We start from the raw sequence: 25,588 nt of genomic DNA on the forward strand, positions 1-25,588 counted from the left end.
TCTCATGGCGGCCTCTTAGAACAGGATTTGACATGATTTACACATGTCGAATTATATAATAACTAATTAAGAAGACACTTGTTGTTTCCAAAAGTGAAGGTATTTATAATTTGATGTCTATTTTGTCGGTTAGTGTAATTATACAAAGTTTCTTTAAGTGGATCGCCTATGTGCAGTTATTTAATAGCCCTGCATTTCCGGACAGTAGCAGATCTAGCATTGACAACCATCCACGAAATGTAGTTATCTCCAGTACATTGCCTGAATGTCCTATCATCACTTTGGATTTCAAGGCTGAAATATGGTTAACCTTGGGTATTCAAATGTTATCATCAATTCCACGTTAGCATATTGTTACAATGTCATAAAAGTAGCGTTGTTTGATGTGACCGGCAATAATAAATAATAAAAAAGTGCTAACATCACCGCCCCTCAACATGCAAGGATAAGTTGCTGTTTACCCACTGTAGCGTATTTGGTTTGGTAAATGTGTATGTTTGTTTGGTGCTCCTACTATAGCAGCATTCAAAGCAGTCATACTTAAGACACTGTGCTTACATTTGTGTAGTATACTGTCCGGCAATGTCAGAGATCCATTTCAATATATTTATTGCCAATAAGAGTTTGTGTGCTAAAACCTGGTTTGAAAAAGATCACTGCCCACAGAACATTACACTACTGCTTCTATGAGAAATACCCAAACTCCAGAGTGAAGGAACCAATGAATGTAGGATGGTACGCTATATTATCACCATAGTTAATTTATAATGGAACGCAAAGGTGCACGCTTACTAACGCAACATGTTTCATTTTTTTATGACCTGTCAATTAGGATTGATCAATGCTGATTTTCTTTACAAAGTTTTGTAAACAATTTACCTATCAAGTGACTCAAGGGCAGGCAACTCTATATTATCGTGGTATGGCTATTTTGTGGTGTGATATGTGTGTATTATGTGGTTTACATCACTTCCTGTTTTGGATTTGCATACTCAGTATGCATACGGCCTAGGCTAGGTCAAGGGACTTCGTCTAAACAAATGGGTTCTTTTCTTACCAGTTTCAACTGGAGGTAGGGGTAATTCCACTTCAAAACCATTCCAGAAACATTAAAAAGTTAATGTGTAAACTTACGAGTCGCTGTGACATACCGCAACGAGTCCTGTATTCAATCAAGAGATGAAATATCGTGCTTAGATTTGCATAAGTAAACAGTCGAAGGGATGTGGATTACAAGATTTGCTGATACCGCGATAATATAAAGCCCACGATAATATAAAGCCAGCAATAATATGGAGTCATATTATACCACCTAGACTGAATATGATATTTGTTTTCATGTGTGTAACAGTCCCATATACCATGTATACATTGACAAATAAGGAATCAAAAATGGTACACACATTGTCCAAAAGTAATTCTGGGTGTGGCCATGACCAGCTGATGGAATAATGCAAGAGTGACTGCAATGGTCTGAGGGTATCTTCCCACTAGTTACACGTCACATTTGTCACACACCTAAAAACAACATAGGTCATGGCGGAAGGCTGTTGTACTGTTTCCTTTAGTCTGAGTTATGGAATCTTGCACATGCTAATTACTTAGGACTTTTACAGTACCTACACTAGTATATATGATGAAATTAATGCATCATTGTACCCATATATTGAACCTAGGATGGATTTAATGGGAGACTGCACCATAATCTAGAGCCCATTTCTGTCTTGGTGTTGACATTGTAATAATGTCATGTATGAAATTAGACATTGTCTCCATGTAATTATGGTAATTATTAATTGTTAGAGTATTATGTGTCATACTCATTTTAGTAGCAAACACACAATTGAGGTGAGGTAAAATGGGGTTTAAGGCTATGTTCAAGATTATTGCACTTACATAGTGACGTGTGTGTGGCTGCTTGTCCTGGTCCTGACTAATGCCGGTTTTATAGTGGTAGCCCACTGAGGTACCATGCCGCAGTTTTAACATGCATACTCCACTCATTCTACTTTTAACATCTTTTGGCTTGATATTCCGGGGTTTGAACCACCGACTGTCCGCTCTCCAGGCAGACACCATATCCACTGGACCATGTAGGCACATAACGTAGTGTTTGAATGATTTGCATAAATATTTTACTAAGATTAGGGGTGACTATTGGTCTGGAAATCACTATTGCGATAACTATTGATTTTGAAAGAAACTATTGCGATAACTATTAATATTGCAAGCAACTATTGCGATAAATATCGATAGTTTTCAGTGTATCATTTTAGATGTGTTTTAGAGTTGAATTAAACCTTGGAACTGAAGTTTCCTTTGAATGTGATAACCATTACAACGAATAAAAAGTAAAGTCTGAGATATGACTGAGTAGTTTTTTCTTTACCCTAATAATCTAAGAAAAAGAAACTTCCACATTCCCATGTGTAAATTACTACCACCCATGATCAAAAGAAAAACCAATTTGAACAGCTTTGCATGTATTTTATTGATATGTTAACTACAATCGAAACTATCGATATTCCCAACTGAAATCGATACTATTGATCGGAAACTGATTTAACAATCGATTTATTGACTTAAAGTGCTTACCAATAGCAATATATCGATATTTTGATTTATCGTGACACCCCTAGCTAAGGCTACCAGTTGTCTGAGTCTAGTCTCCCGATTAGATAGGATAATATAAGTTTTTGCACGTTTTTGCACAGGCATAACTTTCATTAGATAATGAAGTGCAACACAAGTATGTTGTCAATAATGCAACACTTCTATGTTACAGTCATATTTTTTGTGTGAGTTTCCTGTACAGGGCATGTGCACCTTTCAGATGGTGTAGGTCAGTAAAGCCGAGGGTCACTTCTGTCCTGCAGCCATGAAGCTGGACATCGATGTGTTGGCCTCCACCAGCATCAAGCGCAGGAAGCCATGGCCACAGATTGTCTGGGCGGGGCAGGTGAGTGGATACATCAGCATCATGTACAGCTAGCATCATACTTGAAGACATGCAATGTACAATGGCCCTAATTATTATCCTAAATATCATGATTATATTACTGACAAACATATTAATGGTCAGTATCTTGTGTCATCAACATGTCACAATGGAATTCCCCTGTTCATCGCATGCACAACTGCATTAAGATCTTTGTTCTCACTTCTGCTAAGTAAAGATCTGAGGACATCCAATTACAGGTCACGTCACAACGACCTTTCACAAACTTTGACCACCCAATGAAATGACTAACAAGAAGTTGACATCAGCCAATCTGAAATCAGCTTTCTCAAGCTTTAAGGGGGGCAGTCGGGTAGTCTAGTGGTTAAAGCGTTAGCTTGTCACGCCAAAGACCCAGGTTTGATTCCTGACATGGGTACAATGTGTGAAGCCCATTTCTGGTGTCCCCCGCCGTGATATTGCTGGAATATTGCTAAAAGCGGCGTAAAACCATACTCACTCACTCACTCGAGCTTTATGGCACCAGTTTCAAACTTTCGACTTCCATTTCAGATTATGCTTGAAAAACATGTTGACAATGTTCTTGATTAAAAATGTGGAAACTAAACGAAAGAACATACTAATAGATGGCCGAGATTGTATGGCAGTACTTCCAAAAGGCTATGCAAAGTCTCTTCCATTGAAATGTTTATCCCACTGAACAAGAAATAGACAATGATTTTGATGGAATCGGTCGTACAGTCATAACTGTCTTTCGGAATACGCCATTTTAAACTTTTCAAGGTTGCATGATTAGAAAACACATTCTGGCTGTAACTTCCTGATCTGGTAAGCGATGCTCTGATTGGTCAGATGAAAGTTCGTTCTGACATGACCCGTAATGGGATGTCCTAAGATCTTTGGTTGGTGGTAGTTAGAACTAAGATCTGATCTTAATGAGATTGGTGTACGCAACACAGTTTAGTAACTAATAAGAGCTGATTCTGTGGACAAATATGCAATGCCATAAATATGCACAAAGGTGATCATCACTTAATTGGCTGCTGAACATATATTGTTTAGTTAATAGTATTCAATGTGAACAAATCTCATTTAGAAATGTATATAGCAACCAGCTGAAAACTTGATACCAAATTAATGTAAGCTGTTGGTTTACGTATTAGCAAACTCACCCAATACTTTAAGGAACGACACCAGCTGCAATACCACAAAATGATCTGACTGTGGCAGCCGGAAACAATGATTACCAGGGAATATATTATTCCTGATAAAAAAAATAGATACAATTCAGATACAATTTTTGCGATCCTTGCATTAAAATCCTGTAAAGTTATATCATTGGGTGTGTCTTGACTGAATCACCGGTAGATTCCAAGAAAACGTGTGTACAGCTGATTGCTGATACACAAGGTAATCTTAATCCCTGGATGGAAAACAATGCCTAGCAGGACAAAAAATACAAATTAAACAGTAAATCAACATGTCTGGTGATTTTTTATCTCAAATTTCGAATTTGTACTGACCAAGTTTCTCATCACCTGTTCATACCGGACTTTGCTGAAGGGGTACGGTGTAATTTTTTTCTGCGCTTGATAAGCGAATTTTTTTTTTTCCCAAAAGACTGACTCCGCTAGAGGGGGGTGCGCATTATACATGGGTGCGCACTGTACTCAAGAAAATACGGTAACTGTTTACAGAATATATTGAACTATTCTGTACCTGTGTCTACTGTAATTCTGAGAGTGCCGTGTTCCAGGAGAAGGAGAGCCTGTTCCTCCTTGACATCGGGCGGATCAGTGTGCTGTTCGTGCCATCAGGCAAGACAAAGAGGAAGGTTCCAGCATTATCTCCCCTTGTTGGGGAAGCAGTCCATCTCACACATACAAAGAATGGTAAGCATTACCATGGCAACAGTTGAGTAGAATGCTTTTTCTTGCATGGATTGGATTTCTTCATCAGAGTGTTAGAATTTACTGAACAAGATGTTTCTGTGATATTTGATAAAATTAAGAACAGACATGATGGTCGGTTGCCCCAATGATCATGAAGACATGTTAGATTACAGGGGTGGTAGGGTAGCCTAGTGGTTAGGGCGTTCACTAGTCACGCTGAAGGCCAGGATTCAATTCCCCACATGGGTACAATGTGTGAACCCCATTTCTGGTGTCCCCCATCGTGATATTGTTGGAACATTGCTAAAAGTGGCATAAAACCATATCAATCAATCAATCATCAATCATCAACCATCAATCATCAATCAATCAATCAATCAATAAAAAAATCAATCAATCAATAAAAAAATCAACCATTCAATCAACCATTCAATCAACCATTCAACCAACCATTCAATCAACCAACCATTCAATCAACCATTCAATCAATGTTAGATTAGTTTAAATAATATGTTTTGTTTAAGCATCTGTTAATATGAGTGTGCAGGCGAAATATTTCTCTCAGAAAACACAACACAAATTAAGAGAAACACATGAAAATCCGTTTTCACCTTTGTTCTCCTCTCTGACCTGCAGGTCTGTTCCTGGTGGGTCTGATGCGGTCTGGAGATCTGTTTGTGTGGCACAAAGACAGGGACAGCCTGAAGATGGTGACAGGACTCATGAACCATGTCTCCATAGACAAACTCAAACCAGGTAACATCCTACATCTGTCCTGCATTTCTGGTGGAAGTGCTGACTTTATTGTGAAACAATGTTTGATATCAGAAAAAAACTATTGGTGATATGACCCAGAGCCAGAACAAATAACATTGATGGAATCTCCTTCTATGAGACTGTGACTTCATTAGCTCAGACCTGATTTTAAATGTGCTCTAATATTCCACATGTACACATTCTTCCTTTGCTTTAGGGGGGCACGGGTGGCCCAGTTGTCTTAGGCGCCGCGATTCGCTGTGCAGAGTTGCATCACTTGGGCACTCCAGAAACCTATGATAGTGGGTTCAAATCCCGGTTCACCTCGATTATGTTTCTAGGTTTGTCTGCACCATACCCCTGCTTGTGGGTTTTCCGAAGTGGTAAACATCTGAGACCTGCATCACTTCGGGCTTTCCTCCCACATTAAGCTGACACGCCGCGATATAACTGGAATACTGCTAAAGGGGCGTTAAACCCAACTCACTCACTCACTCTCACTCCTTTGTGTCAGGCACCAGCAAGTTGGTTGTAGCCGATGACTGCTCCCGGGCCCTGGTTGTCGTCAACTGGTCTCAGATCTTCCTCTGGCAACAAGACCCAAACGATAGTTTCGGGTCCACTAAATCAGCTACACTGGCAGGGGCATGGACACGGGTGAACATCCCCAACAAGATTCCCCTGGCATCACCAGAGTGCCCGGAGACCAGTGTGGCCGCCATCTTCTACTCCAGCCAGGTGAGTGTGATGGAACCTGCCACACATCTTGCTGACCTACAAACATTGACACCATGATCTTAGGCTAAAAAAAATAATAGTCTTGGTTCTTAGGCACTGTCCACATTTAAAAGAAATTCTAATGCTTAAAAACAGTGAGATACACTATGACACACAGTTACTTCCCTTTACATGCGCACTGCTTTACTGCACAACTCATGTTATGATCATGGCCGCAATAGGAGTTTGTATGCTTGTTTATGTAGGGAAGCCCTTTCCCAGGTTGATGGTACACCACTGTTTATTTGGTTAAGTACTTGTTTGAACAAACTCCAAAAAAACACTGCCCGTCCGCTCGCACTATATTTTCGAAAGCCATTGCCTCAGAACCGATTCTTTCATTTTTTTAAGCCTCATAGAACAAGATATACAAAACTAAAGCTATCCAAGATTTGTGAATGGACATTTGAATAGCTTAATGCTACAGCTATTACTTACAATAAAAATTGATTGTATCGGAGATTTCTTCATAGATCTTTAGATAAGAAACACTTGTTTCTCCCCTATGTCCAGGAAAGTGTTACAATGTTCTAATGTTTATGGGTTCCTTCAACTGAGAGGAAATGTCTACAATGTGAATTCTTCAGTTTTTCTCCCTCATTAAGCTGACACACCATGCCACAACTAAAATGTTTTCAATTCTCTCACTGTAAATGCGACCATGACCAAACTGACTGGTGTGACTGTTTTCTATGAGTACACCTCTCTGTGTAGGTTCTTGGTGACCAAACTGACTGATGTGACTGTTTTCTATGAGTACACCTCTCTGTGTAGGTTCTTGGTGACCAAACTGACTGATGTGACTGTTTTCTATGAGTACACCTCTCTGTGTAGGTTCTTGGTGACCAAACTGACTGATGTGACTGTTTTCTATGAGTGCACCTCTCTGTGTAGGTTCTTGGTGACCAAACTGACTGATGTGACTGTTTTCTATGAGTACACCTCTCTGTGTAGGTTCTTGGTGACCAAACTGACTGATGTGACTGTTTTCTATGAGTACACCTCTCTGTGTAGGTTCTTGGTGACCAAACTGACTGGTGTGACTGTTTTCTATGAGTACACCTCTCTGTGTAGGTTCTTGGTGACCAAACTGACTGATGTGACTGTTTTCTATGAGTACACCTCTCTGTGTAGGTTCTTGGTGACCAAACTGACTGATGACTGTTTTCTATGAGTACACCACTCTGTGTAGGTTCTTGGTGACCAAACTGACTGATGTGACTGTTTTCTATGAGTACACCTCTCTGTGTAGGTTCTTGGTGACCAAACTTACTGGTGTGACTGTTTTCTATGAGTACACCTCTCTGTGTAGGTTCTTGGTGTCCAAACTGACTGGTGTAACTGTTTTCTATGAGTACACCTCTCTGTGTAGGTTCTTAGTGACCAAACTGACTGATGACTGTTTTCTATGAGTACACCTCTCTGTGTCGGTTCTTGGTGACCAAACTGACTGATGTGACTGTTTTCTATGAGTACACCTCTCTGTGTAGGTTCTTGGTGACCAAACTGGTTGATGTGACTGTTTTCTATGAGTACACCTCTCTGTGTAGGTTCTTGGTGACCAAACTGGTTGATGTGACTGTTTTATATGAGTACACCTCTCTGTGTAGGTTCTTGGTGACCAAACTGACTGGTGTGACTGTTTTCTTTGAGTACACCTCTCTGTGTAGGTTCTTGGTGACCAAACTTACTGATGTGACTGTTTTCTATGAGTACACCTCTCTGTGTAGGTTCTTGGTGACCAAACTGACTAATGTGACTGTTTTCTATGAGTACACCTCTCTGTGTAGGTTCTTGGTGACCAAACTGACTGGTGTGACTGTTTTCTATGAGTACACCTCTCTGTGTAGGTTCTTGGTGACCAAACTGACTGGTGTGACTGTTTTCTATGAGTACACCTCTCTGTGTAGGTTCTTGGTGACCAAACTCACTGGTGTGACTGTTTTCTTTGAGTACACCTCTCTGTGTAGGTTCTTGGTGACCAAACTGACTGATGACTGTTTTCTATGAGTACACCTCTCTGTGTAGGTTCTTGGTGACCAAACTGACTGATGTGACTGTTTTCTATGAGTGCACCTCTCTGTGTAGGTTCTTGGTGACCAAACTGACTGATGTGACTGTTTTCTATGAGTACACCTCTCTGTGTAGGTTCTTGGTGACCAAACTGACTGATGTGACTGTTTTCTATGAGTACACCTCTCTGTGTAGGTTCTTGGTGACCAAACTGACTGGTGTGACTGTTTTCTATGAGTACACCTCTCTGTGTAGGTTCTTGGTGACCAAACTGACTGATGTGACTGTTTTCTATGAGTACACCTCTCTGTGTAGGTTCTTGGTGACCAAACTGACTGATGACTGTTTTCTATGAGTACACCACTCTGTGTAGGTTCTTGGTGACCAAACTGACTGATGTGACTGTTTTCTATGAGTACACCTCTCTGTGTAGGTTCTTGGTGACCAAACTTACTGGTGTGACTGTTTTCTATGAGTACACCTCTCTGTGTAGGTTCTTGGTGTCCAAACTGACTGGTGTAACTGTTTTCTATGAGTACACCTCTCTGTGTAGGTTCTTAGTGACCAAACTGACTGATGACTGTTTTCTATGAGTACACCTCTCTGTGTCGGTTCTTGGTGACCAAACTGACTGATGTGACTGTTTTCTATGAGTACACCTCTCTGTGTAGGTTCTTGGTGACCAAACTGGTTGATGTGACTGTTTTCTATGAGTACACCTCTCTGTGTAGGTTCTTGGTGACCAAACTGGTTGATGTGACTGTTTTATATGAGTACACCTCTCTGTGTAGGTTCTTGGTGACCAAACTGACTGGTGTGACTGTTTTCTTTGAGTACACCTCTCTGTGTAGGTTCTTGGTGACCAAACTTACTGATGTGACTGTTTTCTATGAGTACACCTCTCTGTGTAGGTTCTTGGTGACCAAACTGACTAATGTGACTGTTTTCTATGAGTACACCTCTCTGTGTAGGTTCTTGGTGACCAAACTGACTGGTGTGACTGTTTTCTATGAGTACACCTCTCTGTGTAGGTTCTTGGTGACCAAACTGACTGGTGTGACTGTTTTCTATGAGTACACCTCTCTGTGTAGGTTCTTGGTGACCAAACTCACTGGTGTGACTGTTTTCTTTGAGTACACCTCTCTGTGTAGGTTCTTGGTGACCAAACTGACTGATGACTGTTTTCTATGAGTACACCTCTCTGTGTAGGTTCTTGGTGACCAAACTGACTGATGACTGTTTTCTATGAGTACACCTATCTGTGTAGGTTCTTGGTGACCAAACTGACTGATGTGACTGTTTTCTATGAGTACACCTCTCTGTGTAGGTTCTTGGTGACCAAACTGACTGATGTGACTGTTTTCTATGAGTACACCTCTCTGTGTAGGTTCTTGGTGACCAAACTGACTGGTGTGACTGTTTTCTATGAGTACACCTCTCTGTGTAGGTTCTTGGTGACCAAACTGACTGATGTGACTGTTTTCTATGAGTACACCTCTCTGTGTAGGTTCTTGGTGACCAAACTGACTGATGTGACTGTTTTCTATGAGTACACCTCTCTGTGTAGGTTCTTGGTGACCAAACTGACTGGTGTGACTGTTTTCTTTGAGTACACCTCTCTGTGTAGGTTCTTGGTGACCAAACTGACTGGTGTGACTGTTTTCTATGAGTACACCTCTCTGTGTAGGTTCTTGGTGACCAAACTGACTGATGTGACTGTTTTCTATGAGTACACCTCTCTGTGTAGGTTCTTGGTGACCAAACTGACTGGTGTGACTGTTTTCTATGAGTACACCTCTCTGTGTAGGTTCTTGGTGACCAAACTGACTGATGTGACTGTTTTCTATGAGTACACCTCTCTGTGTAGGTTCTTGGTGACCAAACTGGTTGATGTGACTGTTTTCTATGAGTACACCTCTCTGTGTAGGTTCTTGGTGACCAAACTGACTGATGAGACTGTTTTCTATGAGTACACCTATCTGTGTAGGTTCTTGGTGACCAAACTGACTGATGTGACTGTTTTCTATGAGTACACCTCTCTGTGTAGGTTCTTGGTGACCAAACTGACTGATGACTGTTTTCTTTGAGTACACCTCTCTGTGTAGGTTCTTGGTGAATGCTGTCAGTGCTCCCTGACCTTCAACAATGCAGACAAGCTGTGTGTGACGACAGTCTTATTGAGATTCTCAGAGTTTCACAACATATACAAGGACAGGTAAGATGTTATGCTAGCATCACATAGACTGACCAGGTCAGCCAGAAGCTATGATAGAGTTACTGTCATCTTTTAAAGTTTCAAGTAAGGCAAAAGAAATAAATCCTTTCTTTTTTAACTTATCTCTCCTCAACTGTATGCAATATTCCTTGTTGTAGAACAATGTAAAACAATCACCCAAACACACCCCCTGCCCACCTCACTCCCAGCATGCTCCTGTATTACTCGTCACTCTTTCCTTCATCACCCGTATTGGATGGACATGTTTTGCTACGCTCCCAAATTTCTATTGGAATAGACTTTGTTTGCCGTTTGTGTTTATTGATCAGTTTTGAAATTTGAGAAATTATGGATGCTGTGATTATCACTTGACTCCTGACCTCCTAAAGGCCTACTCTGCCAAAATAGGCAAAACGGCTCATCAACAACTTTGTGCCCCCCTTGCAAGCCTGCGACTTGTCACCTCCCCCAACCCTCAGGAACGCCTGCATGCAGTCATCTTGTGGGTGAGCCCTTGGGGTTACCACTCCCACTTTGTAGCCTCTGACACCCACGACATGGGCGGAGTGTCACACCTTGGTCATCACCCTGGTTATCAGTCTGCTCATGAGCCTGTGCGACGAGTTCTACGATGGCGCCTCTTCAGCAGTGACGTCACCATGACTACTGTCATCAGACACCAATGCTTATCGGCAAACTGTGCCTCACATTCCCTTGAATCTGTCGATTTTAAGTCTCTAGGCTTATCTCCAAGCCCGTCACCAGGCGCCACCTCCTCTTCAGGCGCTCCACCAGGTGCCGCATCATCAGGCGCCACAGTTACAATAGTTAGTGAGTGAGTATGGTTTTACGCTGCTTTTAGCAATATTCCAGCAATATCACAGCGGGGGACACTAGAAATGGGCTTCACACATTGTACCCATGTCGGGATTCGAACCCGGGTCTTCGGCTTGACGAGTGAACGCTTTAACCACTAGGCTACCCGACCGCCCCCAGTTACAATAGCAGCTCCAGGGTTACCATCCTTGGATATTGGGTTATCACCCTGTTTGTCAAACAGAATTGTAGGGTGACAGGTGCTTCAGAACCAAGGGTGTGTGTTTTAGCCTATAGGCTGAGTATTATCTTATTCGTTTATCAGTTGGCCATGTGTGAATTCACCATTACCATTCTGTCCACAGTGTTCCCAGTTATCACACAGAGTGGAGCTGCATTGAGTATCCTGTACAGAACATCAGCACTGGCTGTCAGCCAATCAACTCGAAGGGAGCCTATGTCACATGCTACTCACATGATGGTCAGGTGATAGCTGTAGCAGCCAATCAGAAGCGTCCATCTGACACAAGTCTGCTGTTCTTGTCACCACTGACTGAGACTGTCCTTGTGTCAGAAATGAAGGACTGTGGCATCCAGAACGCTGACCGGAAGTTTGGCAGGTACATGTTAGATGTCATGTTGCGGGTTGTGATAAAGGTTTTAAGGAAAATAATTAGTCATGTAGTGCTGCATACATACGTAGTAATAAAAATAGTCTGCTTCGGTGGGCATAGCTTAATTTTTTACATTCATTAAGAAATGAATGCAATAACACGTGACCATTTCAGCTAATCAGAATGCAGGAATTACAATGAACACAACGAAAATCTGTTACTTGTTAAAGAATCTGGCTAACTGATTGATAAAGCCATACAAATTGACTGGCTGGCCTGTATGGATGATACACTTGCTTATCATGTCTTAATAATTCTCGTTGCACTTTGAGTCACCATGGTTACCATACTGAAAGTCCCTTGGTGGTCCTGAGATAGATTTAATTGTCACAGGCAAATATTTCATATAATTATGTCTTTGTAAGTTGTCAACTAGTAATGACAAATCCAATACATTTGTCACTTGTTGGATATACAGGACTTAAAGCTGAACGTTGTTCATATGTAGTAAATATTGACTCATCCTGATACATATTGATCGATGTAAAGATCCGGGGTAGAATAGGTCTTCAGCATCCCATGCTTGCCTTAAAAGTTGACTATCCTGTCATAAGAGGCAACTAACAGGATCGAGTGGTCAGGCTCGCTGACTTGGTTGATGCATATCATCATATCCCAATTGCACGGGTCGATGCTCATGATGTCAATCACTTTATTGTCTGGTCCAGACTCGATTATTTACAGACTGCTGTCATATAGCTGTAATATTGCTGAGTGCGGCGTTAAACAACAAACAAACATATTGATACATACTGATACATAATGACTCGTACTGCTACATACTGGTACATAATCATATATAATGATACATATTGTTACATAGTGATACATTTTAATACATACTGATACATGATACAATTTCAGTTGCTACTGGGTGTCCTCGATGTCCTGGACCTGTGACAATCTGTTTCTGGCATGTATTCTACGGAACGGTTCCATTTGTTTGGTGTCCCGGCTTGGGGAGCCAATCAGCATTCAGACGTCGGGCTGCTCTATTGACCTTGGTCCATCTCGCTTCATCCCAATACACCCTGTCATAAGAGTTCAGTAAGTGCTTTCTTGAAATGAGAGAAAAGATATTTACAATTTTTGATTGTTTTTGTGTTTTTGTTGATGAATAATATCTGAAAATTGTAAAGATCAAATCTGTTTACAATATGTCCAGTCTTGTGTTCTCAGTGTTCTTTTCTCTTTTAATCTTTTCGTGTATACAGGGCTGTTGTGACCTAGACTGTATTCAAACTCAGAATGCTCTTACTGAAGACCAAGAAAGTACTCAAGCTTCTTCTTGTAGAAACGGCCTCCATGGTCTTGTGGTAGAGCGTCCGCCCAGAGAGCGGAAGGTCCAGGGTTTGATCCCCGGCCGCGTCATACCAAAAGACGTTAAAAGATGGTACTTCTTGTTACCCTGTCTGGCGCTCGGCATTAGGGGCTAAAACAAGGACTGGACGGCTTGGAGTCAGTATACTGTGTCTGAGTGGGGTATTCATGTTAAACAGCGGCATGGTATCTCAGTGGGCTAGCACTATAAATCGGCATCAGTCCGGACTACTACAAACAGCCACACACACACACACACACACACACACACACAAACACAAACACACACACACACACACACACACACATACACACATTCATGCACGTCGCTATATAAGTGCAATAATCTTGGACGCGACGTTAAACCCAATTTTACCTCGCCTCACCTCTTCTTGTAGACTTAGACTGTAAATAGGTGCACAAGGCTTTTGTTGTGGACCTAGATTTATTCAGGCCCCAGATTGAGGGGACAGTCCACCTTTGGCATGTTGAGTTTCGGAGATATGAATACAGGTAAGAATGCTTCTGTTAATATATTATACAATATGTTATGGTGTGGTTATTTCTTAAAAATCTTCTGTTTCAGACAAGAAGGTGAAACTGAGCCAGTCTTGGATGAACACGGAGACGACCCCTTACAGCAGATATTCTCCGTGTCCACACACCCCTCCCTTCCAATCATCCTCTTCTCCGATGGCTACATGGTGACCGTGGTCCAACTGCCATGTGACACAAGATGCATGGCCTTCATGCGCGACCTTGTCTTTGAGTCCTCAAAACATCTTAAGTGGATACAGGACCAAGAAGGAATTGATATGACTCTAGCAAGTCCATACAACTTGCCGGTGGACAGAGCCGAACACGACAGAATGGTGAATCGGAAGAGGGAGAGAATGTTAGCAGAGTCAAGATCAAGACCTCAAAGGTTGAAAAATTTACGGTACAGTTTTGAAGATTTGACAGGATCTTTAAATGACACTCAGGACAGCGAAGTGAGTGCTGTGTTGGACGACGGCTTCGGTCAGTTTGGTGCTATGCAGAACCTCAGCTCAGGGAAGATTATGTTTGGTGAGCCGGAGATGATGATGGCGACTGTGGACTCTTCCTATCTCAGCATGGCGGAACAGGAGGCTGTAGCTAAACGGATGCAGGCAGCAAAAGTTGCTCTTTTCATGTCATGGAAGCTGGCAGCATCACACAGTGACATTTGGACATCTGATCTGGACCGTGTAGCTAAGTCGATCGCACAGAACATGGTCAAGATGTTTTCCCTGATCCTGAACTGTCCGCCGGTAAGTGAAATGATAAATCCGTCTGTCCAGTCTCCAGCCATCCAGAACAGCGGCTTGTTCCAGGTGATGACGATGTATCGGCAGATGCTGGACCTGTTGCAGTTTGACGTGCTTCACCAGCACCTGACTCCGGTCTCACTCCAGCTCATGCACCATACGGCCAAGCTTGTCCTGGACAGCCCAGGTCTAGACCAGCTCGATCCTAGACTGAAGACGTTGTCTGGATGTTACACACTGCTTAGGTTCTCGGAGAAGACGTTCAACAAGACCTATGTGTGGCTTCCCAAGTCGGTGTCCTCCAAGCCCTTCACTCCGCGGTCAGGGCTGGGAGGGGCTGATCAGTACCAGCAGGGGAGGATTGATGGGGTGGACAACACGGCAGCATCCCAGCTGCTGTCCAAGAGGTGAGGCCCTTGGGTTCTATCGTTGTTTACAGAGCCACTTCACAATTTTACAATGTGAAGGAAAATCATGTACAGTAAACTATGTTTATAACGAACTGACAGATATAATGAATTTTTTTTTGGTGGGGAGGTGGGGGGGTGGGGTGGGGAGGGCCGACCATTTACTCTATATATATGCTTTTATGAAAATGAACTGTGGGGCAGTCAGGTAGCCTAGTGGTTAAAGTGTTTGCTAGTCATGCCGAAGAGCCGGGTTCGATTCCCAACATAGATACAATGTGTGAAGCCCATATTTGTTGGTCCCCATTGTGATATTGCTGGAATATTGCTAAAAGCAGCATAAGACCATACTCACTCACTCACTATAACGAACTGTGGTTATTATGAACTAAACGTAGTGGTCCCTTTGAGTTCGTAGTGCCATAGTTTACTGTATTTGTAATTTGAAAAGGTTTGAAATGTTCAGCATTGTGACGACTGTTTTTGTTGCCATGGTTAGCGATGTATCACTGTCAGCGTCCAAGTTGCTGCACATTAGATTAACATTTCCTCATTCAGCATCGTGTTTTGGCTTGTCATTCAGTACTGGTGTCTAGTGACTTGCTGTGTATTGTTGTTCCAGACTTTCGGCAACCTGGATGATGCTGTACAAGAACCTGGTGCACTTCCAGACCCACCAGTGTCAGAGTGAGGCTGAATACAGACAGGCCCAGAACCTCATGTGTCAGATCCAGGAGACCATGCAGCATATGGAGACACCCATACCCCAGCAGGTGTCTCCCAGGATCAGCCATGGTGAGTCTTACATCCATACAGCAGTAGATGTCTCCCAGGATCAGCCATGGTGAGTCTTACATCCATACAGCAGTAGCTGTCTCCCAGGATAAGCCATGGTGAGTCTTACATCCATACAACACTAGCTGTCTCCCAGGATCAGCCATGGTGAGTCTTACATCCATACAGCAGTAGCTGTCTCCCAGGATAAGCCATGGTGAGTCTTACATCCATACAACACTAGCTGTCTCCCAGGATCAGCCATGGTGAGTCTGACAATTAAACCTGAAAGTTGTTCTTGGGTGAGCTGAAGCTACATCCAAATGGGTATCCTCCTGACAGCACTCAGAGCTCCGGCATATGAATTCCAGCCAAGTTATTGAACAAGAGGCTTGAAACTAGTGTGTTCCTTGATCCTGTAATGCAGTTGATGTTGTTCTGTTATGCTGGTGTTGTATTGTTGCAGGTGACAGACACAGCCTTGATGGCCACCACACACAGGCTGTGAATGCATGGAGCAAGCAGCTCAAGGCTATTGGAGGTGAGTTAGCCTACATAGACTATCTAGATAGCCTACATAGACTATCCGACCCGTGAAGATCCAGGATAGAATAGATCTTCAGCAACCCATGCTTGCCGTAAAAGGCGACTATGCTTGTCGTTTGAGGCGACTAACGGGATCGGGTGGTCAGGCTCGCTGACTTGGTTGATGCATGTCATTGATCCCAATTGCGTGGATCGATGCTCATGATATTAATCACTGGATTGTCTTGTCCAGACTCGATTATTTACAGACTGCCATCATATAGCTGGAATATTGCTGAGTGCGGCGTTAAACAACAAACCAACCAACCAACATAGACTATCCAACTCAACTGTCTTTATTTGATCTCAAACATGGTTTATTCGCTTGTATTTGTCAGGTTGGTGGCTAGTACTTGATGCTTAGTTTTAAAACAAGGTTGTGATTTCTATTCATAATCAAGAAAAAATATTTGTAAGCTTTAGAATTTGAGAAAAAGTTAATAATAAAATTCCATTTCATCATTGTCAATGTTTTATTGGCAAGATAAGGTTCACAAGCTGTTTGCAATAGGCAGGCATTGTTGGAGCTGTTGCATCAGTGAAGATAGATTAGACTTACGGATTCAACTGTGATGTTCTTTCAATGTGATCGGTACAGATGCTAGTACCTTTATCAAGCTATTCACAGTTTGCTTGATAAAAATCTGTATCGAAACATCGCATTGACAGCATAAAGAAGTTAACTCTATCATAGAGAATACCCTTGGGACCAAGTCCTTTAGTGGGTATAGATGTGTAATTAAAATGATGAAGTTTCAAGTGGATGTTGATATGCTCCTGTTGTTCAGCCAAGGAGGACAGTAACAAGGCCGCCCGACTGTTACACTCCCTGCTGTACACGTACCTCATACGAGGGGAACTGCTCACTGCCGTCGACTTTGTGGACAGCCTCATTCTGAGAGCCAACGTCCCAGTAGGGGTGGACCCCGAGCACTTGAACAGGACAACATCCTCGGACAGTCGACTACCCCTGATGACCATAGTGGCCAGTACTCTCAAGACACTGGTAGGTCAGAGATGTAGTTATTGTTGTGTAGGGGAGATAACTCTGGACGTCATAGTGGCGTGAAGACACTGGTAGGTCAGAGATGAAGTTATTGTTTTGTAGGGGAGATAACTCTGGGTGTCATAGTGCGTGAAGACACTGGTAGGTCAGAGATGAAGTTATTGTTTTGTAGGAGAGATAACTCTGGACGTCATAGTGGCTTGAAGACACTGGTAGGTCAGAGATGTAGTTATTGTTGTGTAGGGGAGATAACTCTGGGCGTCATAGTGCGTGAAGATACTGGTAGGTCAGAGATGTAGCTATTGTTGTGTAGGGGAGACAACTCTGGGCAGCATACTGGCCAGTACACTCAAGACACTGGTGGGTCAGATATGTAGTTATTGTTGTGTAAGGGAGATAACTCTGGGCTGCATATGTGATATGACCATGATGCTTACGTCTTCACTCACTCACACAAAGCACAAGTGTTAGGATTATTTCACCACAGCAGTTTTTGACATGGTTCTGATGATTGAAAATACAACTAATACCAAGAGTAGGAAACTATTAAATGAGTGTGTGTCATACTAATATTGTAAAAAGAGTGTCAAAATCAAATTCCAAAATCAGAAAGTTACTCACAAATGTTATGATCTCTAGTCATTTGTAGTCACTCTAAGTTTCCCCATGTGTACATTAGGCTCGTGTTTTTCCTCACGATGCTTTTGAAATAGGTTTATGTGCTTTAACCTATAGTTTGAGGTGTGGATGGACTGTTAGAATCGTACATTGGTTAGTATATTTTTGGGAAGATTTCCATGTTTGGATGAAAGAATAAAGAACTGTTTTCTTACTTTGCAGGCATTTGACAGCCCGGACATGGTTCCTTGTATCCGGGACAAGAGTATCCGACAGCTTGTTCAGACCATGGCACGATTCATGGCAGCGTACTTCTCCAACCAGACAGTCTACGTCTTCCCTCCCCACAACCCACAACCTCTCCCCGCCATCCACTTCGAAGCAGCTGTTGTCAGTATGTACACACAACCATTATAGTGTTTGTTAGGCTTGTTTGTTTGACTTGCCCTTACCTCTTGTCATGCAGTTTGACTTATTGTTGTGCAGTTTAATATGTTGTCATGCAGTTAACTTGTTGTCATGCAATTTAACCTAATGTGCATTTTAATATATTGTCATGCAGTTTCACCTATTTTTGTGCAGTTTAATCTCATGTCATACAGTTCAACTTATTGTCATGTAGTTTAACCTGATGCACCTATTGTGCAGTTTAAGCTATTGTCGTGCAGTTTAAGCTATTGTCATGTGGTTTCACCTATTGTCGTGCAGTTTCACCAATTGTCTTACAGTTTAGCCTATTTCCATTTTTGTATGCACAATTACTTTTTGTGGTGAACATGTAAATTTGCTCAAAGTGGAATAAAGATGGAATCTGCATACACTCGTAATTTCTGTCACAGTCTGTCACTGGAAATCGAGTGGTCAAAATGGTTGAAAAAAAAGGATGTCCCCTTGTGATGATAAAATGTACATTTTAGGCTCTATGTACTTATTAGGGTTATCTAATAAACTCAAAGTTGTGATATCTTGTTTTACCAATTATTTTACATATTATAAGAGAAACTTGTTCATGCGAGATCCAACATGTGACTGGTATATATAATACATCAAACTTTTCAGGTATAAACCCAAATGGGAGATTATATAAAGCCTAAAATATACATTATTTAGAGCCTAAGTTATAAAAAGAGCCTAAAGTATATATGTTGAGCCTAAAATGTACTTTTTATGGAGCCAAAAATGTACCTTATATGAAGCCTAGAGTATACATTATTTAGAGCCTAAACTGTACATGCTATAGAGACAAAAGTGTACTGTAAATAAACCAATAATGTTCAGTACATATATCCTAAAGTGTACAGTAAGTAGAACCCTCACAATAATCTTATCAATTATCACGAAAATGTAGAGTGTATCAGATAAGCCTAAATCATAAGTAGATAAAGCCCTTACAATATTCATATCAATTGTATGTAAAGTATAATAGATAAGCTTAAGATGCACAACAAATAACACCAAATTAATTGCCAATTGTTTTTCAGACAATCGGATCATTCCTCAGTACCACGAAGACATCACGGGCGTGATCCGACAGCACAAGCTGGGCAGTGTGTGGACCGTGGAACGCACTCTGGAGTATCTACTGCTCAGTGGCCTGGCTTGTGAGGCCACGTGGTTCGCTGACAAGATGGGTGACTGGAAGGCTGCTTTCCTGATGGCTGTGGGTTGTGTTCAGCACCATTTCACAGCCCCCAAAGTCTATGAGAAGTAAGTACATAGTACATACGGTCAAGTCCCGTTAATCCAACATGGTTGGTTGCATATGATTATGTTGGATTAATGAGGATGTCGGATAAACAAAATTTAGTTGTATCAACATTTGTGATCGAAAATTGGACAACTACTAGGTAGATAACGATACAAACATGTGTAATTAAAAAATGAAAAACGAAATATTCATATTGTTATGTTTTATTGTTAGCGGAATATGTTTTCTGGTCATGCAACCTCTTAAGCTTAACACAATACAACAGTTTCGGACTGTAAGACTGATTCAAAAGACTTTAAAAAAAGCATAGTTTGGAATGGAAGTCGCCAGTTTGAAACTAGTGCCGCAAAGATTAAGAAAGCTGCTTTCTTAGTGGCTAATGTCGACTTCCTGTTAGTCATTTCATTGGTCAGTCAAAGTTCGCAAAAGGTTGTTCAGACTTGACCTGTAATGGGATGTTCTAAGCGTAGCGAGAACTTGTATCTGATTTTAATGAGATTGAGGTAATCTAAGCATGTGTACAAGCGGGCAGATGACAACTGAGTGTGCTGATCACTGTGTCGGATTAACGAGACTGTCGGTAATTCATTGCAAATTAGGTGTGTCAGCGTCGGAGTGCGAGACTGTCGGATTAACTGGGTGTAAATAGCACTGATTTAATTGGTTCCCATCATTTGTTCCGGATAAAGCCGATTGTCAGATTAACGAGTGTCAGATTAACAAGACTTGACTGTACATGCATTTCTACTTGAATTGATGACATACATCTCAAATATGCACAATTATGTGTGAGCTAGGTGACTTTTACGCTGCTATTATCAATATTCCTGCCATGTCAATATCAAGGGGGATATAAAGGATGGGATCATACATCGAACCATGTGTGGAATCGAACCCAGAACTCCTGTGTGATGAGCAAATATTCTAATCAGTAGGCTATCCCACAATTTAGGCACAATGTTAAAGATTGATTCTATTCTAATTGTGGGAGGATGATATGAACAAAAGGATAGTTTGACATTGTGAATCCTTTGTATTTGATGGGCATATATAATTTCATGAATATTTTCTATATAGAAAGAGGAAACCGCTGACACTTCCTGATTCCCTGTTGCCTGGCAACATATTACAGAGGAAGCTTGGCATGCTTCTGGGAGAGACGTCAAGTGAGGCACTGAGCAAGTCTCGACAGCTTACCCAAGGTATGTCCATTTGCAGCTATCAACGAGTGGACCAATGTTTGGGATGACAGATATTTGGGTTAACACTGCAGGGATGACGGATTGATGTGAATGGACCTGTTTTTTCCAGACTACATTGCTATTGATGAGGACACGAACATGAAAGTCCTGACGAAGACCCTGGAGGATATCCTGACAGGTGCCATGGTTGGGAGGGTTGATGTGTTGCCAGGGTTACTGAAGACTCTGGTAGAGAAACTGAAGACTGTTGTATCAGAGTTGCCTCCCCTCGTCCCAAAGGATTTCTACCTACCTGCCCCTCCCCTGTACTGCCCCCAACCTTCAGCTACAAGCCAGGTGAGTCTTTACTGAAGACTGTTGTGTCAGAGTTGCCTCCCCTTGTCCCCAAGGACCTTTACCCCTTCGCTACCCTCTACTGCCCCAAGCCTTCAGCTACAAGCCAGGTGAGTCTTTACTGAAGACTGTTGTGTCAGAGTTGCCTCCCCTTGCCCCAAGGATTTCTACCCCTTCGCTTCCCCTCTACTGACCCCAGCCTTCAGCTACAAGCAAAGTGGGTCTTTACTGAAGACTGTTGTGTCAGAGTTGCCTCCCCTTGTCCCCAAGGACTTCTACCGCTTTACCCCAGTTGCAGGCCAGATCTCTACCCTGTCCCTTTCATTGGATCTCTTTGGCCCAGTCGTCTAAGGCACCACGATTTGCTGTGCAGAGTTGCGTCCCTTGGGCACGCCAGAAACCTATGATTGTGGGTTCGAATCCCGGTTCGCCCTGATTATGTTTCTAGGTTTGTCAGCACCATACCCGTGCTCGTCACCTGCATCACTTCGGGCTTTCCCCCCACATTAAGCTGACATGCAGCGATATAACTGGAATACTGTTAAAAGCGGCGTTGAACCCAACTCACTCACTCATTGCATCTCCTGAGCCACTGTCACTCTTGCATAGACTTATGACAATTGTAGCTAAGACCACTGTGGACATACTATAGTTTGTTGTGGCAGTAATATGTTGTGGAATCACCCTAATTCCTCTTCTGTCCTTCAAACTTGTGCATGTACATATTCCATGAATATTTTTGTTATAGTCTGTGCAATAAGTGTATAAAGTCCATATTTATGCAACAGTACAGTATGAAAATTGCTCACTTATTAGTCACAGTCATGGTCCCATTTCACAAACCAATCACAGCACTACAAGACAAACCGACAACATATTTGTGTCGCAATGAGACTGATATTTTTGAGATTGGAGAGCTCTGTATTAGTTGTAAGAGATACAGCTGGTATATCTGACAGAGTGGACAAGGCTCTCTAGTCACACTGTGAAGCAAACCCAGACTCACAAACATTTGATTTGTTTGATAAGACAAATGCTTGTGAGTCACAATGACCCAGATGGTTAAAAGGCATGGGAAGCCATGACATGTCATCAACCCCTCCGTGGTCTAGTGGTAGAGCGGCTGCCCGGAGAGCGGAAGGTCCAGGGTTCGATCCCTGGCAGCGTCATACCAAAAGACGTTAAATGATGGTACTCGTTACCCTGTCTGTCGCTGTGCATTAAGGGCTAAAACAAGGACTGGTCAGCTTGGAGTCAGTATACTATGTCTGAGTGGCTATTCATGTTAAACTGTGGCATGGTATCTCAGTGAGATAGGATTTTAAATCGGCATCAGTCCGGACTAGTACAAGCAGCCACACACACATACACGTACATGCACGTCGCTATATAAGTGCAATAATCTTGGACACGACGTTATACCCCATTTCACCTCACCTCGCCTCATCAACCAGAGCTGCTTTTACTCCACAAACGTTGCAATTACATCACAAATGCAGTCTGGATTGCAAATTTCTTAACGATGTCATATTTTGAGAGTCATGATGTCCCAGATGTTTTTGAGCCAGGGAACACTGTTGTATGTGACGATGGTGCTGTTTGCTGATAGAGCCTGGGAACGCCCACTGTTGTATGTCATGATTCTGCTGTTTGCTAAAGATGTTGTTGCCCACAGGAATCGGTGAGATCCGCGGTAGGGATGGAGATGCAGCTGCGGAGGAAGGCGGCATCTCTGATCCAGCTGATGCTGAGTTTCCTGCAGGCCAGCCACCTCTCCCTGCACGTCACGCACTGGTATGTGACCCGACTCCTTCAGGCACAGCACAAGGCCACACAGTTCAAGGTCAGTGTGGGATCAGCGTTGATAAGGTCTACTGATCAGAAAGAACACTTATGTATGTTTTTGTGCTAGGGAATTCCCAGGGGTTTCCCCAGGAATGTAGAAGTAGTCCATCAGTGTTTATGTCATTTCAAGAACACGGTCTCATGAAAAACGTATGAACGTCAAATTGTGTCGCGGTGATGTGACCGACCTCTCTTCCAATTGAGAGCCGTATATCGTGTAAACTTCAAATTAAATAATTATTTTGATACTTCATATAATTTGGATTTTATTATTAAGTTGCGACTTTTACGCATAGCAGGATCCGAAGATGGTTTGACTATCAGACTTGACCTGATTATGATCCTTGGTCTGTCAGGACCATACAGTGATAGTGTTGTCCACAGACTGTAATGTACTTTCCTTCAGTCTGACATGGTATAACTGAAATACAGTTTAAGGCGTAGCTTATCCCACGCATATGAATACAAGCTCCAGGCATAGATGTGATCTAAGGTTGACTATCTCAGGCCAACACTGAAGGACCCTGTACAGAGCTGCCGAAGTTCCTCAGTGGACTGATGGACCACTTGGCGTCAGACTTGAACTTGGCAGAACATGAGGATGTGGAATCCGTGCAGCTGGTGCTGTCAGCTTTCCGTGACGTCTGCTGTGTGGTGTGGATGCTCCACGCCCGAGACAAACTCTCCCTGTGTCTGCGGCAGAGACAGAAGTACCTTGACCAGCTCAGCTTCCACAGACAGGACAAGGTCAGTGGGAAGAGGGCATTGTCTTATTTTCGTACAAGCTGATTTTGTTTGCTTTTTACCCTAAAGGAATCACTAGTTTATTGACACCAAAAGTTGTCTGGTGTAAGCTCATCTTGTTTTGTAAGAGACAAAGGTAGCAGGACCAGTTGTGCTTCCATGAAGGTTGGAAAGAGGAAGACTTAATAACTGTTGTTTGTTCATACGAGGTCATATGAAGTTTTATGTCCAAGAGTAACAATGAGCAAATTGTTCACTGAAATCCAAAGATGGTCTGATGTAAGCACTACTTGTGTGGTAAGGTGTAGGCAAAAGTGCATAACAATAATTGCAATTTGGAATAAATGTAATATACTGCTAAATACTATTAAAGAGAATACACTTTGTATGTCTTTTAATTAATGTTGTGTAAACAAACAAGCTAGAATTGATGAAAATTATATTATTGCCATTCAATTTAAAAAATAGGGCAGTGAAAGTGAATTTATTTTAAAATTGATGAAATGAAGAAAACATAAGCTGGATTATCTCTGTGTATTCATGCTGAGAAAAACATGTTTCCAAAAAACAAACAAACAGTGATGTCATAAAATTAGTAAAGATTATTGATGTGAATACTTCTCAACAGTATCATTTGGAAAATTATGGAATTGATTTCATGAGAAATACTAATATATGCGTGACAATCTCACTGTTTGCAAACATGACATCTGCTTGTAGGAGAACGGGTCTGAGCGATGGCTACAGGAGTGTTTCACCAACCTCCAGTGGGCTGTCCACCTTCTGGCGTTCAGCCGCTTCTTGCCAGACGAGGGATGTGTGTACAAGGTCGTCCTCTCTCTCCTGCTGGAGCTACCCCCGTCTGAAGACACAGCAGACATCTTGGCGGAGTATTTCTACGACATGGAGAACCTCGACGCAGAGGTCCAGGAGAAGGTGGACAAGATCCTACACGAGTGGCAGACGGTCATTGTCCAGCCTGAGGATGATGGGAGGTCAGCTAAAGTAGATGCTGATGTAGACGATGATGATGATCCAACAGGCGGACGGAAATCAGTCACATTCTTCAAAGCATCTCCTCGTGGAAAGTCGCTGTCTGTTTATTTTCACAAGCAGTGTCAAGTTGCTGGAAAAGTTTTGAAGAAAAGGAGAATCTGTTTCGGGAATTATGACGAATTTGTTTTTGCAAATTCATCAAAAGACCCTCCAGATCTCAATATTGGTTCCAGGCCATATGAGACGAAGAGATATTTCGTTGAATTTATGGACACTTTCTGTTCTGTCAGTTTTGGCCTTCTGATGGAATCAGAATTAGAGAGACATATTCAAAAGAGATACCCTGTATTATTGCCGTGGGCGGAAGTTATCATGAACAGGGAAATGACAACTTTTCTTGAAAGATCATCTCACGGAAACAGAAAACATTCTCTAGTTGTACTGACACCAAGAGATGGGTCTGTTGAGACTCTGCCCAGAGGGAAGGACAGTTCAGTTTTCCGGAGACAGGGTTCTGTGGGAGACAGCGACCATATGCGGCTGATGAAAGCTAAGGGTCTCTTCCGAAGTAAGAGTGTGGTTGAAATGGGATCTTCAGATAAACCTTCTTCTCCAGTTCGGAGGTATGAAAGTGAGAATGGCATTAATGAGTTGGTAGG

The 25,588-nt window shown here is 42.2% G+C and overlaps 1 protein-coding gene across 1 annotated transcript; it reads left to right on the plus strand.

Moving 5' to 3' along the window:
* On the plus strand, positions 1–25,583 carry LOC125372526 (ciliogenesis and planar polarity effector 1-like; the record flags this gene model as incomplete). Its single annotated transcript, XM_048382855.1, has 19 exons — positions 1–99; positions 2,834–2,959; positions 4,716–4,851; positions 5,488–5,607; positions 6,122–6,345; positions 10,503–10,612; positions 11,794–12,048; positions 12,967–13,149; positions 14,009–15,118; positions 15,741–15,913; positions 16,359–16,433; positions 17,266–17,483; positions 18,324–18,495; positions 19,583–19,808; positions 20,887–21,011; positions 21,121–21,347; positions 23,020–23,187; positions 23,697–23,936; positions 24,654–25,583. Coding segments are annotated over exons 2-19 (4,773 nt in total), but the record flags the coding sequence as incomplete, so codon positions are not given.
* Positions 25,584–25,588: the final 5 nt, after the last annotated feature.

This window comes from Haliotis rufescens, unplaced genomic scaffold, assembly GCF_023055435.1.
Source record: "Haliotis rufescens isolate VD_foot unplaced genomic scaffold, xgHalRufe1.0.p SCAF_411, whole genome shotgun sequence".
NCBI classification, from domain to species: Eukaryota; Metazoa; Mollusca; class Gastropoda; order Lepetellida; family Haliotidae; genus Haliotis; species Haliotis rufescens.